The sequence below is a fragment of the Narcine bancroftii genome, chromosome 4 (assembly GCF_036971445.1).
Source record: "Narcine bancroftii isolate sNarBan1 chromosome 4, sNarBan1.hap1, whole genome shotgun sequence".
In the NCBI taxonomy this organism is placed as follows: domain Eukaryota; kingdom Metazoa; phylum Chordata; class Chondrichthyes; order Torpediniformes; family Narcinidae; genus Narcine; species Narcine bancroftii.
In genome coordinates this window covers 306,929,019-306,947,503 of record NC_091472.1, presented here as the reverse complement: position 1 = coordinate 306,947,503, position 18,485 = coordinate 306,929,019, and the positions used below count along the sequence as shown (strand labels likewise).

Here is an 18,485-nt window from a genome sequence, read left to right as displayed (position 1 = left end):
GAGAGGTGGAATAAATCAGTAGCAAAGAAAATAATTGATAAAAATGTTGAATTTTTAATTTTTAAAATCTTTTTAGCTCGACCAAGCGCGCCAAAAGATGTCAAAGTATCAGAAATTAGAAGAAATACAGTACATTTGATGTGGGATCAGCCTGATAATGATGGCGGAAGTCCATTAACTGGGTACCTCATTGAAAAGCGTGAAATTAATCGCAAGACTTGGGTCAAAGTAAGTAATACATAATAATGGTTACAAATTGGTGACTCAAGGTTGTCACCAGCTCTCATTAAAGGTACCCATTTAGACAAATAAAGAAATGACTGGCTCAAGGCAAGTGAATTTGGAAAGTTATCCATTCAGACTACATTGCTCAAGCAAGGTGATTAAAAGCAGAAATACTCTGATGTCAGCCCAGCTCCATTACTTGTAAACCAATAAAACTACCACGCTGGAACTCCAAAGCAAAACAGAAAACGCTGAGGATGGTTAGCAGGTTAGGCAGTGTATGTGATTGAGAAAGAGAAAGTTAACATTGCAGGTCACGGCTTTTATTCATAATTCCATATTAAGTGAGCTCCATGCAACTGAATACTGAAGTCAATTTTAGGAAAGTACAATTCTGAATGATTTTGAATGTAAATTCCTTGTGCAAATTTTCATTTCTATTTCTAAAAGCTTCAACTGTTTATTTACCTGTTAAATCCTCTTCTAGGAGAACACTCTCATCACTACAGAGAGAAAAATACAGCAGCTCTATTAGCCCTTTGCCCTTTCACCTAGTCTTGGGAGTTCAGAGGTTCTTCAGACCTCATGATTCTATGCAGGATTAGTTCAGCGACATAACTGGGACGTTTTTCTCCAGCTCTCTCCTTGCGAGTTAAAGTTAGCTGGAAAAGCTAGCATGAAGCTTCCCATTCAGATTGAAGTGTTTGATTGGATCAGGCAGCATACCAAATGAAGGCAGAAAATCCTTCCTTGCCTTTCAGTGGATATTCAGTCGACAAATCTTGTGATGACTATTCGACAAGGGTTGTATATGTTTAGAAGGAGAGGGCTGCCATCTATTTATAAGTGATTGTCTTTTGCCCTTGTTATGTGATTTCCAGGTCATTGAGAGAGCACAAGACTTGGAATTTACTGTCGCTGACCTCTTCCAAGGCCGAGACTACCTCTTTCGAATTTACGCCTGCAACAAATGTGGCCCAGGTGAACCTGCATATATCGATGAACCTGTTAACATATCCGTTCCAGCAAGTAAGTATTTCACTTTTCAATCCAATGTATTAAAATGTTACATTAGTTTTTAAGCACTCAGATTTTTGTTGCACACTTCCCCTTTTTAATATATTTCATAGCATTCTACTGTCTGATGGTAAATCAGTAAGGAAGCAAAAAAAATTCCACAATTCAAATTATGAATATTCAATCTATTTGCAAGGCAAATTAATATGTATGTAACATTGGTTAACTGGACATTCATATTTATTTGAAAATGCTTCCTTCTGATTACAAAGAGAAGTTGTGGCGAGAGATAAATGGAGGGAAGGAACTGTAATACGTACGGTTACTTCATCAGATTTGTATAACATTTTGGCCAGTTCAGTGTTTTCCTGGCCTATGGGTAATATTGGATGGCAAGTCGGCAGCCTATTTAGGAAACGTCCTCCTGTCATCATCTCCCAAAGCCTAACAAGAACCCAGAATTCTTATTCTTGAGAGGGTTTTAGACTTTTAATATTAGTGAAAATTGTGCCATGATTTTTAACCATATGCTGAATTGAGAAATTGGTTTGGAGTTCAGCGATGGTGGTTGGATGAATTTGAGGTCACCACTCACTGGAATTCTGATTCAACAAGAGTAGTCCTGTTTTCTTCTTTTCTCTACTATGACTTCCCCCCAAATATTCTTATTTACACAAGTTTTAGCAGGTCATTTGGAGAATGGCATATGTTCTGCTTTTGAATATTTAAGCTGCAATTCCACAATTTTAAAACAAGTATAGATGATAAAAGAATAATTTTGATTTATATGAACTTTTGAAAGTGATGTAAATAAAAATTTAATTTGTTTGCTATTTATTTTTTCAGCTGTTCCAGATCCTCCAGAAAACATCAGATGGAGGGATCCAACGGCCAGAGGAATCTTCCTTGTATGGGAACCGCCAAAATATGACGGAGGTTCAAGAATTAAAGGCTATTTAGTAGAGAAGTGTCAACGGGGCACTGACAAGTGGGAGACATGTGGAGAACCAGTTAATGAATTAAAGTAAGGTTTCCTAATGCTCGCTATATTGTACTTAATACAAAATATACAGTAATACTAATTATTGTGTTAATTAGGATGGAAGTGACCAACCTCACAGAAGGCCAATGGTACTCCTACCGGGTTAAAGCTTTGAATAAGCAAGGTGCTAGCTTGCCAAGTAAACCTACAGATGATGTACGGGCTATTGATCCAAAAGGTATATTGTTACAAACTCATGGAAAAGTATTTTTTCAATCATCATTTTACTGAACCATTCTCTCATAGTATATTCTAATTCTTTTAATAAATGTAGACAGATTTATCACACAAATATTTGCGTGGGAATAAAAGAAATCACTGTTGCAAGTTCGTTTACTCTCAGAGAAATATTATGAGAGGAAACATACTTGACTGTATAACTTTAATTAAAATCAGAAATGTTATATAGAAAATTAATGTTCTATGCAATAAAGTGATTAGCACAGCGCTTCACCGGTTTATTTTATTCCCTATTAAATCATATCATTCATTGAAAGCATTTTAAAGTTATAATTACAAACGAGTCTTCCCAATTGGCGATGGCAATACCAACAATTTTCTTTAAAAATACTTCCCGAATTAGTAATATTTTCTTCGCTTTTAACAGAGGCCCCAGAGATTCATCTTGATGTGAAGTTACTTGCTGGCATTACTGTGAAGGCTGGCACAAAGATTGAGCTCCCAGCTGTTATCTCTGGCAAACCTGATCCTAGAATTACATGGACGAAGGCTGAACACCTTCTGAAGTCTGACAACAGAATAATTATTGACACAAAGCCTGATCATTCCATTGTGACAATCTCAGATACCACAAGGAGTGACAGTGGCACATACATTATTGAAGCAGTAAACACGAGTGGTCGTGCCACTGCTGTTGTTGAAGTGAACATTCTAGGTAATTAAATGATTAAAATAGTATTTGCAAACATCTATGATCTTCCTATGGAAAAAAATCTCCTAAACTGGTATGAACATATTTTCTTTATTTTTACAGACAAACCCGGGCCTCCAGCAGCATTTGATATCACTGATATTACAAATGAATCCTGTAACTTGACATGGAACCCACCTCGAGATGATGGTGGCTCACGCATTACAAATTATATTGTGGAATGTAAGACTGGAACCAGTGAAATATGGAACAAACTTTCATCTACAATCAAAGAAACCAAATTCAAGGCAACAAAGCTTAAATCGCTGAAAGAATATACATTCAGAGTTTATGCTGAAAACATGTATGGTATTGGCGAACCATCTCAGCATGCTCCAATTATAGCAAAGTATTCTTTTGGTAAGAAAAGATACGGTGTAATGTAAATTATCAGAGAAGTGTGGTAGATTATTTATACATTATTGTTATTTTTTTAAACTCCTAAATATATGATTGTACGTTAGATCCACCTGGTCCTCCAACAAATCTGAAAGGTTCCGATATTACTAAAGATTCCCTGACACTGACATGGTATGAACCAGACGAAGATGGTGGCAGCCCAATCACTGGATATTTTATTGAAAGATATGATCCCAACACTGACAAGTGGCAAAGATGCAACAAGATACCCATCAAAGATACAAGTTTCAGGTATTTGTGAGGCACAACTGATGAAGTTGGAGTAGATCATAAAAATGTGGATTTGTTTTTTGAGGACCGGTTGATTTTTCAAAAATGTCTTCCTGCCAAAACAAAAGAAACCTCTAATCCTGTTACGATCCCTGTGGATCACAAGAAAATTGGAAATTCAGAAATCCAACTAAAATTGCGGTCAGACTGCCTCTTTGAAGAAGGATGTTTGCTTTCTTTGCTGCAAGCAGTAGTTTAACTTAAGAGTACATGAGTAAACCAGCAGGGACCAAAAGGTTTTTGCAAATGCACTCGTTTAGCTGTTCTGTTGTTGAGTTTTTGTCTGATCTGCAAGCAATTTGTGTGCCCGTGATTAGAATCGATTGTTAAGGCAAAAGGGCATAGAAAATAACACAGGCAGTTTCTGTAAGGGTCTCATCTCTCAGAACTGTCTGTAAACCAATCTTTCCATATGTCAGAAATGTATGTTTTCTATAGGTATCCATATTGTGTTACTCAGCATCCACTTCCTATAATTATTTAATTTCGCCAAGTATCTTCTACGTTCGCCCTCACAATTAAATTAATGGAACACATACTGTATCTAATTGTCAATGAACAGCTCAAAACATTTTATAGCTATGGCAGCTACATTGAAAAATCTGTGGGATAATTTGTGTAAAGGCAGATGTCTGTAAATTGGATCTTCCACAACCCAGGGAGATTCTGTAATAGGATTGCACAGATTAACGTGAAAGAAAATTCACAAATTTGTGAAATCTGTTCATTAATGGGGAAACCGAGAGCATCTGGGCTTTCCTTGGGTTGTAGAGCCATGGAGTTAGAGAGCGGTGCAGCACAGAACTGGATCTTTTGGCCCACTCTGTCTATGTTGATTGTTTTGCCCACCTATACTAATTCCGTTTGGCCTCATCAGGTCCATATGCTGCTATGCCTTGCTTGTGAAATGCCTCCCAATTGTAGTAATAGCTTATGCCTTCATCACCATCTCTCACAGTGTGTTCCAGATATCAACCAGTTTCCTTAAAATTCTGCTCCACCCACCTTAAATTATTCCTCTTATTTTTGACATCCATTTATGGAAAAAACATTCTGACTATCTTGGTAATAAATACAATTCCACGCCACAACTATCACACAAATGTAGAGAATATTAGAGTGAGAATAATCTATTTTGGTGGAATAAGGACTGATTAAGGAAAATGAAAGTAGGAATAATAAAGCCTTCTGAGGCTGCAACGAGCAGTTTGCCTCAGGGATCAGTGTTGGGGTCACAGCTGCTCACAGCATTTATCAATGATTTGGTTGAAGGCATGTCGTATATCCAAGTCTGCTGCTAGTTTAAGGCTGGGTGGAGGTATGAGTAATGAGGAGGGTGCAATGAGTTTTCAGGGGTATAAAGGTAAGCTAAGTAAATCAGCAAGGACATGGTCAAAGGAATATAATGTGGGAAAATATGGAGTCACTTGTTCAGGTGCCATTCGGCATGGGCGATTGTGTCTCTCCATCCATCATGGTCTTTGACCCTCTGAATTGAAGTCACCCTCTTTGGTTTAAAAAAAAAGATTTTTAAAATGGTGAGCCACCTGGATTTCTTCCACACAAATCACTGAAGATTAACATTATTTGCAACAATTGTACATTCATTAAGCCCCCGAAAAAGCAGGAATTGTGGACTAACCACGTATAACTGAAGTAATTAAAGATCTAAGAATAAGGCTTAATGGTACTGGAACAGTGCTATTACAGCACCAGCTACCCGAGTTTGAATCCGGTGCTGTCATGAGGAGTTTGTACGTTCTCCCTTTGCCCTGCATGGGTTTTCCCAAGGTGCTCCGATTTCCTCCCACCCTAAAATCATACAGGTTTGGTAGGTGAATTGGGTGTGATTAAGCAAACATGGAGTTCTATGTCCAGAATAGGATCCTACCATGCTGTGTTGGTAAAATTTAAAAAAAATCAAGACCACCTTTGAACATTTTCAGGTCAAGTTAAAGAGCCACTCAAAGAGAATGTATAATAGATTTCAAATGACATACGAACTATTGAACGCAAGAAAGCCATCACTTTTACTCCTTTAATGTACTTCTGTTCACAAAGGTATATGAATTACCATGGTCGTCATTGGCTGTTCGTGGGCTCCGGGCCTCAGCTGGGTAGATAAATCTTCTGCATTTCCAGCAGGCACCCTGTAATAATGTATCTTCCCTTGCTCCTGAAGGAACAAAAAAAAGTGCTCATTTTTTAATTAACCGTCAGTAGCATTTTGAAATTCAGCAAATGATAACCAAGATATTGTCAAAGAAAGAGAAAGTACACTTTTAGAGTAAACTAGTAAGAAACATGAAAATAAACTGTTACTCCCTATAGATCTGTAAAAAGGAAACAAAAAAAAATCCAACAAGGGTAAATTTGGGTCCCATTTCGGTGGAGAAAATATAGTTTTCATTTATTGAGAAAATAAAGATAGAGATGTTAAATTAAAACATTGCTTGCCTTTATGAAAGAAGATTGAAGATTCAATTTATCGTCATGTAATAAAAACAGTGTCATATTACATTAAATTGCTTTTGCCTGCTGTAAGGCAGACAGATTCGCTATCAGCAAAAATTGCCTAAAGCGCCTCTTATAGTCAGAGAACCAACAGAGAGTTTTCCCCCAGAGTCACTGTGTCCATGGGTTTTCCCCAGCACTCCCGGAACCTCCACAGTCAAAGAGACCAGTTCAAACCATCGAAAACCCGAGCTCCAGATCCAAATCTCCAATACGATTAGGAACCCTTCAGTGCCCTCAGCACCATCTCTCATCCCAGTTCTGATGCCTGGTACACCTTCAGTCATTTTTGAGCCAGTCTCCAGCAATCCGCAGCCTTGACCGCAATCTCCAGCAACACGTGGGCTCTACGGGTTCCTCGCCTCGAGTCACAAGCACCCCACTGCCAATATGCAGAACACCTCACTAGTTCACCGCATACTGGAGAACCAAAGTCTAGTACAAATTGAAAGAAATAAGTATGTTATAAAATTCAAACCATGAATTGATGTTCTGGTCATCTATAGATTCTGGAATGGGTCCTGGAAAGTGGAAGGAAATAAATGTGACCCCTTTATTTACAGAAGGAAAGGAGAGACAAATTAGGGAACTCTTAACTTGTTAGCCTGAAGTCATCAATTGTGAAAGTGCAGGCTTATCAAATAAAAGCTGTGGTATCAATTCATGGTGCAAACAATAATATAATTAAGCATTGATCATGGATTTATGAAAGTGAATTATATATGATTAATCTATTAGAAATTTCCGTGTATGCATCTACTAGAATAAATCGGGATGAACCAATGGATTTTCAGAAAAATTTTAGTAAGGTTCCACTCAGAAGGATGGTGAACAAGATTCAAGCACATTGAATAGGGGGTTATGTTCTCATGTGGACTGAGAGTTAACAAGTACCAAATGTAGAAATGAACAGGTATTTCTCAGATTGATAATTTGCAATAAGTTCAGTATTCGAGAAATTAGTGCTTGGGTGTTAATGGTTCCCAATCTATGTTAACAATTTGAGTGGGATGGTTTGCATGGTGGTTAGTGCGATGCTATTACAGATCTACCAACCTGGATTTTTAATCGTGCACTGTCTGTTAGGAGTTTCCTCCCACCCTCCAAAAGATATGGGGTTTATTAGTTAATTCACATATCTGAATGACACTGGCTTGTGGGCTGAGAGGGCCTGTTACTGCGTGAGATTTCTAAATTAAATTTAAATTTAAAAATTAGCTAAATCCCTTGATGACAAATAATCAAGTATATAAACATATTTTCCAACACAGATTAAAGGGACTTACTCCAAAGAAGAAGTATAAATTCCGTGCTGTGGCAGAGAATCTAGCTGGTGCGGGCAAGCCTAGCAAAGAAACAGATTCAATCTTGGTGAAGGATCCCATTGGTATGTGTCCAGTGAAACTTCTTTCATTTGTTTATGTGAACAAACTATTTAAGAAAATTCTGCTCTGCAACTCTTCAAAATGTTCTGGCTGCCATGCAATACAACTTCCATGCTGCAATATGTGACAGGATTAATTGCATTAGCATTTAAAATTTGATCATTTTATTACCTACCATTAATTTGTAGACCCACCATGGCCTCCTGGAAAGCCCAATGTTAAAGATGTCATGAAGACTTCAGCTTTCTTAAATTGGACTAAGCCAGAACATGATGGCGGGGCAAAGATTGAATCATATGTTGTTGAATTGCTGAAGAGTGGATCAGAAGATTGGGTTAGAGTAGCTGATGGTGTTCCCATGACTGAATACTTCCTGAAAGGACTTATGGAAAAACAAGAATATTCATTCCGTATACGAGCTGTTAATAAAGTTGGTGAAAGTGAACCTAGTGAACCCAGTGATCCTGTGTTGTGCAAAGAGAGATTAAGTAAGTTACATTCGTACACGATTTCTGTTACAATCAATACCAAAAGTCTTGAATTGCTAAGCATGAGCAATGTTTTCTATTCCATAGATCCTCCTTCACCTCCACGTTGGCTTGAGGTTGTTAATATCACAAAGAATTCTGCTGATCTTAAGTGGACATCACCAGAAAAAGATGGTGGCTCTCCCATTACAAATTATATTGTGGAAAAAAGGGATGTAAGGCGAAAGGGCTGGCAAACTGTTGATACAACAATAAAAGACATCAAATCCACAGTAACTCCTCTTTCGGAAGGTTCACTGTACGTATTCCGAGTTGCTGCAGAAAATGCGGTTGGTCAGAGTGACTACTGCGAACTCGAAGACTCGGTTCTCGCAAAAGATACTTTCAGTAAGTTTATTATTGTCTCTAATCCTAATGAATAATTAATTGTTTTTGAAAATTATTTATCTTACCTATGTATAATGGTTTCTCTACAGCAACACCTGGGCCACCTTATGCACTAACTGTCGTTGATGTAACCAAGAGGCACGTTGAACTGAAATGGGAGGCTCCCAAAAATGATGGCGGAAGGCCAATACAGAGGTTATTTTAGTCCTTTTGCTATTCAATGCATTTTTTTTTCCACCAAGGCACTATCTGATTTTTCTCCATTAATTGAGTCTCTCCTTGCTTATATTCACTAATTAAAATGATATTGAATGATTCCATAGGTATGTCATTGAAAAGAAAGAGAAATTAGGGACTCGTTGGGTGAAAGCTGGCAAGACTGCTGGACCAGAATGCAATTATAGGGTCACCGATGTAATTGAGGGCACTGAAGTACAATTCCAAGTCCGCGCTGAAAATGAAGCTGGCTGTGGACATGCGAGTGAACCTACTGATATGCTATCTATTGAAGATCCAACGAGTGAGTAGAAATATAAAGTAAACAGAAATTATCCCACAACTTTGGAAATAAATGGATTATATTATAACGTTACTGTTTATCTAGGTCCACCATCTCCACCTCTTGAGTTGCACGTGACAGATGCAAACAGAGATCACATTTCTATTGCATGGAAAGCACCAGAGAAAAATGGTGGCAGCCCGATTATTGGCTATCATGTTGAAATTTGTGAAGCAGGAACTGAAAAGTGGATGAGAATTAATTCTCGTCCAGTAAAAGAATTGAAATATAAAGCAGAAGAAGGAATTATACCTGATAAAGAATATATTCTGAGAGTTAAGGCTGTCAATGCCATTGGAACAAGTGATCCATCAGAAATTTCAGAAAATGTTGTGGCTAAAGATTCTGACTGTGAGTACAATCTTTTGAAATATTTCCTATCCCATTCAGAAATTATATTATCGTTCTGTTATCTATCTTTTTACATGCTGGTTAACATATTTATTTTAATAGGTAATCCAAGTATTGAAGTGCAAACCCAAAATATAATTGTTGTGGAGGGAGAGAAGTTGAATATTCCAGTAACTTTCAGAGCTGTGCCAGTGCCAAGTATTTCCTGGTATAAGGATGGAAAGGAGCTCAAAGTGGAGGACAGAATAACCAAGCATAGCGATTATACCCGTGCATCCATTGAAATTATCAACTGTGTTCATGGTGATGCGGGTGTTTACACGATTACATTGGAGAATAAACTGGGTTCAACAACAGGCACCATTAATGTTAAAGTCATAGGTAATAATTTCAAATGATACAGAGGGGAATTGTTCTTACTTTCATTATTTTCTTGTCTAAAAATACTGTTCCTGAATAAAACCAAATAGCCTTCTTGACCAGATGATCTTCTTGCTTTTAATTAAGGATTGCCTGGTCAGTGTAAAGATCTAAGAGCAAGTGATGTCACCAAGAGTTATTGTAAGATAAGCTGGGATCCTCCTGACTACGATGGTGGCAGCCCAATTTTACATTATGTTCTACAACGGCGAGAAACTGGTAGAAGAACTTACACACCTGTGATGTCTGGTGAGAATAAGTTGGCCTGGCAAGTAAAGGATCTTATTCCAAATAGTGAATACTACTTCCGCGTAAAGGCTGTTAATAAAATTGGAGGTGGTGAATACACCGAGATCCGCAACCCTGTAATAGCAGAAGATCAAAAGCGTAAGTATTTAAGAAAAGAAATATTAACTCATGTAATCATCTACTAAGGATTTTATTTTAATTTGTAGAATATTTTAACTATTAGTAAACATCTGTTTGTAATCTTTCTTCAGAACGCCCTGATCCACCAGTCGATCTTGAGGTCCATGATCCAACATCAAAATCGGCAATACTCACATGGAAACCACCTCTTTTTGATGGTGGTTGTAAAATAATGGGCTATATCATTGAAAAGATAGCTAAAGGAAGTGACAAATGGGAGAGATGCAATGAGTATTTGGTTCCTGTTCTGTCTTATACAGTAAAGAATCTTGAGGAAGGAAATGAATACCAGTTCCGTACACGTGCTGAAAATATTGCTGGAATTAGCGATCCATCAAGAATAACTCCGGGAGTTAAAGCTTTAGATCCCATTGGTGAGTATTTTTGTTTTGTCAAGCTCAGAAAAATGATTAAATTCAAGAAAATGTAATGCCTTCATTTCCATTAATTGGTGTTTTGAAGATTTAACGTTAAACAATTAGCTGATAAAGAATTATTTGTATTAATTGATACTTTTTTTGTTTTGCATAGACCCACCAAAGGTGATGCTTTGTGGAAATGTTCAATCTGGATTAAGTTTCAGAAAAGGTGACGAAATAGCTCTATTAGCTCGTATTTCTGGTTCTCCTTATCCATCTATAACATGGCTTCGCAATGATGAAGTGATCAGACCTGAGGAGATCAAGAAAAGAGTACCAAAATTAATACCAGCTCGGAAGAAAGAAGTTGAAGTGGAGGAGCCTTTCTCTTTGAGTCTACCAGAGCGGTTAACTGTTGACAACAGCAGGACAGGAGAATCTCAAATAATGGTGCGTGATTCCATTAGAAAAGACTATGGAAACTATACTATCAAAGTGGAAAATGATCACGGTGTTGCCCGTGCAAGTTGTGAAGTGGCTGTCTTAGGTGAGATCATTGTCTAAATTTTTTCATTGATGCAATAAAGTTTTTTAGAAAAATTGCAAAAAATGTAAAGTTGCTTCCTTTAACATCTTTTCAAAATTTCGTATTTGTCATAACAGACACACCTGGCCCACCTATTAATTTCGTGTTTGAGGAAGTCAGAAATGATTCTGTCATCTGTAAATGGGATCCTCCTTTGGACAATGGTGGAAGTGAGATTCTTAACTATATCTTGGAGAAGAAAGATAATTCTAAACCTGGAATTGGCTGGATCACTGTGACAACAACACTTAGACATTGCAAATATCATGTGACAAAGCTTATTGAAGGAAAAGAATATATTTTCCGTGTTGCAGCAGAAAATAAATTCGGCCCTGGTCCATCATGTGTTTCAAAGCCACTTATTGCTAAAAACCCATTTGGTGAGCATTTACGTCTGTTTCTCAAAACTATAGAAGTGAATATTACATTCAAATATTAGCCATCACGATATCATTTGTGAAATGGTATAATGTATTTTTTATTTATTTTCCCCCATTGCTATTATTTAAAAATTGGTTTATTAATATCAGAATTCCTATTTATTTATCCTTATCCTTCCTTTGTCAGATCCTCCTGAAGCACCTGAAAAACCTGAAGTGAAGGATACCACGAGCAATAGTATGGTTGTTACATGGAAGGAACCAAAAGACAATGGTAGCCCTATTTTAGGATACTGGATTGAAAGGAGAGAAATTAACAGCACACACTGGACTCGGGTTAATAGAGAATTACTAAATGCCCTAAAAGTAACAGCTGAAGGTCTTATGGAGGGGTTAACGTACCTCTTCAGGGTTTGTGCAGAAAATGCAGCTGGTCCTGGGAAATTCAGTCCACCATCTGAACCCAAGAGAGCGCAGGACCCAGTTTGTACGTATTAGCTTACAACAGCAGTTGATAAATTTGAAGATCACTAAAAATTGTATGTCTCCTTTGACAACTTTTTTTTCTTCCCTGTTTAAGTGCCACCTGGACCACCGATACCACATATCCATGATACGTCATCCACATCAATAGAAGTAAGGTGGAAGCCTCCAGTCTACAACGGAGGAGGAGACATCATTGGTTATCATGTTGACAAGCAGCTTATAGGATCAAGGGAATGGTCACGCTGCACAGATAGATTAATTAAAGATCTCGAGTACACAGTCTTTGGGGTTAGAGAAGACGCAGATTATATCATTCGTGTGGTGGCAGTCAATAATGCTGGAGAAGGACCTCCCGGTCAGACTGGAATTGTGACTGTAAGGGAGCCACAAGGTATGTAGAATCTTGCAACTACTTGTATTTTTTTTTTTCAGTATTGTACCGGTTCCTACTCTCAAAAATACATTTTGCTTTCCAGAACCTCCAATGGTCGAATTTGAGGCAAGTGTAAGAAATGGTATTCTAAAACAGGCCGGAGAAATTATTAGACTTCCTGCCACTGTAACAGGCCGACCAACTCCCGAAATTAAATGGAATAAGGAAGAAGGAGGAAAATTTGATGAAAAGCTTGTGGTTATTGAAACGATTGGTACAAAGACTGAATTGATTATAAAGGATTCAAGGAGAAGCGATTTTGGCAGATACATAGTCACTGCTACCAACAGCAGCGGCAGCAAATCTGCATGGACCCGAGTGGATATCGTAGGTAAGACTAACAGAAAATAAATACTTGTTGGAAAAAAAACAAAATTGGTTAGTGTTTTATCTCAGAATCTTAATTGGATCTAAATGCTTTATTCCACCTTTTGTTCCAGATGTTCCTGGGCCCATACTGGATCTGAAACCTGTAGTTGTTACAAGGAAGATGATATTACTTAACTGGTCAGAACCTGAAGACGATGGTGGCAGTGATATAACTGGCTACGTTATTGAGAGAAAGGATGCTAAAATGCATTCCTGGAGACAGCCTATTGAATCGGAAAAATCAAAATGTGACATTGTTGGTCTTCTTGAAGGACAGGAATATATGTTCCGAATTTGTGCTAAAAACAAGTATGGGTGCGGCCCTGCTGATGAACTTGGACCAATAGCTGCAGTTGATCCTCTAAGTAAGAAAAATAAAAAATTAAGACAATTAGATAATCTCTGGATTAACATTTAAATTAAACATAATCTTTAATTGTAGGTCCACCAACATCACCTGAGAAGTTTAGGTACACTGAGAGAACAAAGTCAACCGTCACACTCATCTGGAAACCTCCAAGGAATGATGGTGGTCGTCCAATTTTGGGATACATTGTGGAAAAGAAAAGACATGATCAGCCTGAATTTGAGAAAGCTAACAAAGAGGTCTGTCCAAACACAACCTTTGTGGTGGATAACCTTGAAGACTTAAACATGTATGACTTCCGTGTCAGAGCAATCAATGAAATTGGACAAAGTGAACCTTCGATTACTCTTAATGTAATAGTGCAAGATGATGAAGGTAAATACATTCAATGGTTATTTCCTGTGCTGTTGACCTGTAACAAAATTTTCATTTCAAAAATATAACATATTTAATTGATTAAATATTGCTGTGCTGTGGTTCTTTTTTTTTCCCCAATAGTGCCTCCTACTGTGAGATTGCTACTAAAAGTTAAGAAAGATCTAATAGCTGTTAGAGTTGGAGAACCAGTTGAAATTCCTGCTGAGGTGGAAGGCCTCCCTTTTCCCAAAATTGAATGGAGTAAAGGAGAGACTGTAGTGGAGAAATCAACTGACCGACAGAAGATAGCAACCGAAGTAGTGTCAAGGACAAATGCATTCACCAAGTTTAGTATTCCTACAACCGTTAGAAAAGATACGGACGTTTACACTATTGCTGTTTCAAATCGCCTGGGATCAGCATCCCAGTCTGTGAATGTCAACGTTCTAGGTAAGGAAATAAAATGCAAGCAAGTGTTTTGAACACTTCACTTCTTTTTTTTCAAAATTGAGGATGCTGTTAAAGTGTTGATTTACTTTATATTTTCCTAACCATAGACAAACCTTCACCACCAAGGAACCTTAAAGTTTCTGACATTAAAGCTGAATCTTGTTATTTGACTTGGAATGCCCCTGAGGATAATGGTGGGAGTGAAATAACCAACTATATTGTTGACAAGCGTGATGCAAGCATAAAGAAATCCGAATGGGAAGAGATCACAAAATATATTATCGAAAGACGATATGGCGTAATTTTTTTTTTCATATTACTGCATTAGCTTTATACTTTTAACTATTACCTATAATATTCAAATGTTATATATACTGCACATATAACCAAATCTTTCTTTGTTTCAGGTATGGAAACTGGAAACTGATGGTGACTATCAATTTAGAATTAGAGCAGAGAACAAATATGGAATTAGCGATGGCTGTTTGTCAGAAAAAGTGACAATCAAGGATCCATTCGGTCTCCCAGGACCACCCAGTAAACCAGATGTGTCCAATGTTACAAGGTCTTCAATGCTTGTATCCTGGAAACCTCCACTGGACAATGGCGGTGCTCCAATTACTGGTTATTATATAGAGAAGAAAGAAGTAGATGGTGTGTATTGGTCACGAGTGAATAGAGCTCCACTGACAAAGCCCGCAGTGAAAGGCCTAGATTTCACTGTCCTCCGCTTATTAGAAGGTGTTGAGTATCAGTTTCGAGTGATGGCTATAAATGCTGCTGGAATTGGACCTCCAAGTGAACCTTCTGATCCAGTTTTGGCATCTGATCCCAAGTGTAAGATTATTAAACCTCTGTTTTATCATTTATACATTTCTAATTCCTAGATAAAGAATATAGATAATTAAACTTTTATTAAATTAAAAATGCCTAAAATAATCTATAAACAATCATAAATGTAACGTGGCTATTTTTATTGATAATTAAGGCAAGGTATATAGTAATTTATATAAAAAATTATTGCTTTGATTAAAGCTATCAAATAGTTTTCACACCCGACAAAAAAATGATAGAAATTGGCACGTGCATTGAAACTTCTTTCTTCTTCCCCCCGCCCACTCAAGATCCACCAGGAGCTCCTTCCGGTACTGAAGTCACTGACAAAACAAAGAATACCATAAAGCTTGCATGGAAACGCCCAGAAAAAGATGGTAATAGCCCGATCCAAGGTTATATTGTTGAGATGCAGGAAGAAGGTTCGTCTGATTGGAAAAGAGCATCAGAGCCAGATAAATTAGTTCCTAAATGTGAATATGAGGTTCCCAATTTACAAGCCCTCAAGAAATACAGGTTCCGGATTAAAGCTGTAAATGCTGCAGGGGAATCTGAGCCAAGTGTATCTACTTCAGAAATAATGATGAAGGAAATCCTAGGTAAGCAAATCTAGACTCTATGTGAAAGAGTATTAGAATTAACATTTTGCTGGTCAAAGCCAACATATTTTACTTTGTGATTTATAGAGGAACCAGACGTTGCATTGGAGGTTGGTGCACAAGATTTCCTTAGTGTTCCTGCAGGAACACATTTGAGAATTCCTGCAATTGTAACAGGTCGTCCTGTTCCAAAGACCAGTTGGGAGTTTGAAGGACCAGCTAAAACTGTTATTAAGGTATAAAACTTATTTATGATATGATAACTTACCTATGATTGCAGTCTCCAGGTTTGATATATTCATCGTGATAGGCAAATTAATTTTTTAACACATCAGATTAATACCAGAATACCAATTGTTATAAAATTTCTAGTGACCATCATTTAAGCTATTAAAATTAGCAGTTATTTAAGCGTGCTTAAGAAATTAAGCCCTCTCTCCACATAGAATTTTCTGAAAGTTTTCCATTCGTAAACACAAAAAACCTGCGTTATTTTATCCAAACAGTTATGGATAGGAATTACATAGGTCAAAAATATATAGTTTAACATGACATTTTGAACTGCCTTGAACATCTTAGGTTATTTATTCAAAACATCAGCTTAATTCTAGCCCTCAAATAAAGCTCAAAGGGTTTGATAACTGCTGCTTCCTGTTGTTTGTACTTGACAGTTGTACAGAATCTCCAGTCATTGCATTACTTGGATAACTAATTAATTAGGTTTCCCATTTGGTGTTTTCTAAAGGGAATAAATCATGATACTGTGAAGGAAGTAAAATACACTGTTTGATTTGTTGAGTTTCTCCAGCATTGTGGTTTTAATTCTTTAAAGGGAATCTAGATGAAGGTGTATGGGAAAATCTCACCTTGCAGCAAGCATCAGTAATTTTATGAAGCACCTTTCAAAAAATATAACTTTAATAATCTTCTGCCAGTCTCAATGGACTACTGATTGCACTTAGTAAAGCTGGGTGATACTGGAATCCAATCTAAATAGTTTGCCCTGGCTAACTCAAACGGATCATTGATGCATTTAGGTCCCAATATTAAGATGGCATCATAAGGGTCATGAATATGACTTGTCCAATGTCCATTTTTAACTCCTCAAATCCAATTTTTCAGCAAATAGCATTTCAGTAATGAAATGTGTTGCCCCCATAGAAATTGACTTGCTCTAGATAGAGTTGGAGAGTTACACAGCACAGAAACAGACACCCATGCAGCCTTTTTTGCCCATGGACTTATTCCATTTGTCCAAATGGAACACTGCAGCACAGTTCAGGCCCTTCAGCCCTTGATGTTGTGCCAATCCGTATATTCCTTTTTTTTTAAAAAAGTACTAAACCCTCCATACCCCGTAACCCTCTATTTTTATTTCATCCATATGCCTGTCTAAGAGACTCCTCCAATGTTTCAGCCTCCACCACCAAATCTGCCAAGGTATTCCAGGCACCCACAACTCTCTGTGTTTTTTTTTTAAACTTACCACCCCCCCCGCCCCCCACCCCTGCCCCGAGGTATCCCCTAAACTTCCCTCCCTTCACTGTGTACGTATGTCCTCCGGTGTTTGCTATTCCTGCCCTGGAAAACAGGTGTTGGGTGCCCACCCTATCTATACCTCTTATAATCTTGTAGAACTTTCATCCTTCTACACACCAAAGAGAAAAGACCTAGTCCTACTAAATGTTGCCTCTTAAGACATGCTCTCCAATTCAGGCAACCTCCTGGTAAATCTCCTTTGCACCCTCTCCATAGCTTCCGCGTCCTTCCTATACTGAGTTGACCCGAGATTGTAGAGTTGCCACATAACCACTCTACTCCTGAACTCAATCCCCCATTAATGAAGCCCAATCCATCTATGGCTGGCTAACTTAAGTGCCTGATTAAATCTCTCTTAAACATAGTGATTTTATCTAATGTTGCCACATTTGTAACTAAATTCATGTTAAAAGACTGTCTCTTGATTTTAATTTTCTTGATCAACACATGAAGCTCAATATGTATGGTTAGAAACTGAGTTAATGGTCAAAAGAGTAATGTACCATCCTATCTCAATAGTCATCATCTCTGAATTTCACTGGCTCTCCCATATTTATTACCTCTTTGAAATAATGCTTTTGTGACTATATTTTGGGGAAATCCTTTTGTTCTGAAGGAGCCACTGTGAAAATAGACTGTCCATTTCAGTAGAAGACTTTGAATTACATGAGAGCTGATTCTTCTCCAATCAGCACGACTCTGTTAATTGTGAATTACTTTCATTTGGTGTGGGCTTTAAAGTTTTTGAAGCCTGTAGACTTTTTAGAGGACAGGTATTGTTCTATATTTCGTTACATTTTGCTCAAACATCTATTCTGGACTTACTTTTTAAATCAAATTAGGGTGGATCATGTTTGAAGCGAGGTATCAAGACGATATGAGATTATGTCATGCAGGTCATCGGCAAAGATTACTTCGCATTATCCAGTACGATATGATTCAGATCATGCTTAAGGTGGAATTTTCTCCTGAATAAATTTAGATTAATCAAAGCTTGTAACAATCGGTATTTTATATTTTATAGGATGAAGTACATAGTGTGCCAGCTGATGCTCAGGTAATAATATGGGTTATGATTTTTTTTTCAAATTTGGAAATGCAGCAACTGAATTTTCACATGATTGTTCTTCTTTTTGCATTTTATAGATTGAAAGTGCAGAAACAAAGACAGCTTTGGTTATTCCGGAATGCAATCGAACACATTCTGGTCGATACAATATTACTGCAAAGAATAAGGCTGGTCAAAAGACATTGCATGTCCGAGTGAATGTTCTTGGTATGTATTTGG

General features: G+C 37.5%; 1 protein-coding gene across 1 annotated transcript in view; it reads left to right on the top strand.

Annotated features, from left to right (window-relative positions):
* Positions 1-18,485, top strand: part of LOC138762481 (titin-like) — a 383,050-nt gene that overhangs the window by 288,366 nt on the left and 76,199 nt on the right. Inside the window, 30 exon segments of the mRNA XM_069936233.1 lie at positions 77-228; positions 1,107-1,254; positions 2,089-2,266; positions 2,341-2,462; positions 2,892-3,179; positions 3,279-3,575; positions 3,680-3,866; positions 7,691-7,806; positions 7,993-8,292; positions 8,380-8,679; positions 8,769-8,874; positions 9,003-9,199; positions 9,284-9,589; positions 9,692-9,970; positions 10,097-10,396; positions 10,510-10,812; positions 10,970-11,344; positions 11,461-11,763; positions 11,951-12,250; positions 12,344-12,640; positions 12,726-13,013; positions 13,123-13,416; positions 13,494-13,793; positions 13,917-14,225; positions 14,333-14,523; positions 14,633-15,062; positions 15,350-15,658; positions 15,746-15,894; positions 18,222-18,254; positions 18,344-18,473. Coding sequence (XP_069792334.1) covers positions 77-228; positions 1,107-1,254; positions 2,089-2,266; positions 2,341-2,462; positions 2,892-3,179; positions 3,279-3,575; positions 3,680-3,866; positions 7,691-7,806; positions 7,993-8,292; positions 8,380-8,679; positions 8,769-8,874; positions 9,003-9,199; positions 9,284-9,589; positions 9,692-9,970; positions 10,097-10,396; positions 10,510-10,812; positions 10,970-11,344; positions 11,461-11,763; positions 11,951-12,250; positions 12,344-12,640; positions 12,726-13,013; positions 13,123-13,416; positions 13,494-13,793; positions 13,917-14,225; positions 14,333-14,523; positions 14,633-15,062; positions 15,350-15,658; positions 15,746-15,894; positions 18,222-18,254; positions 18,344-18,473 — 7,287 coding nt within the window.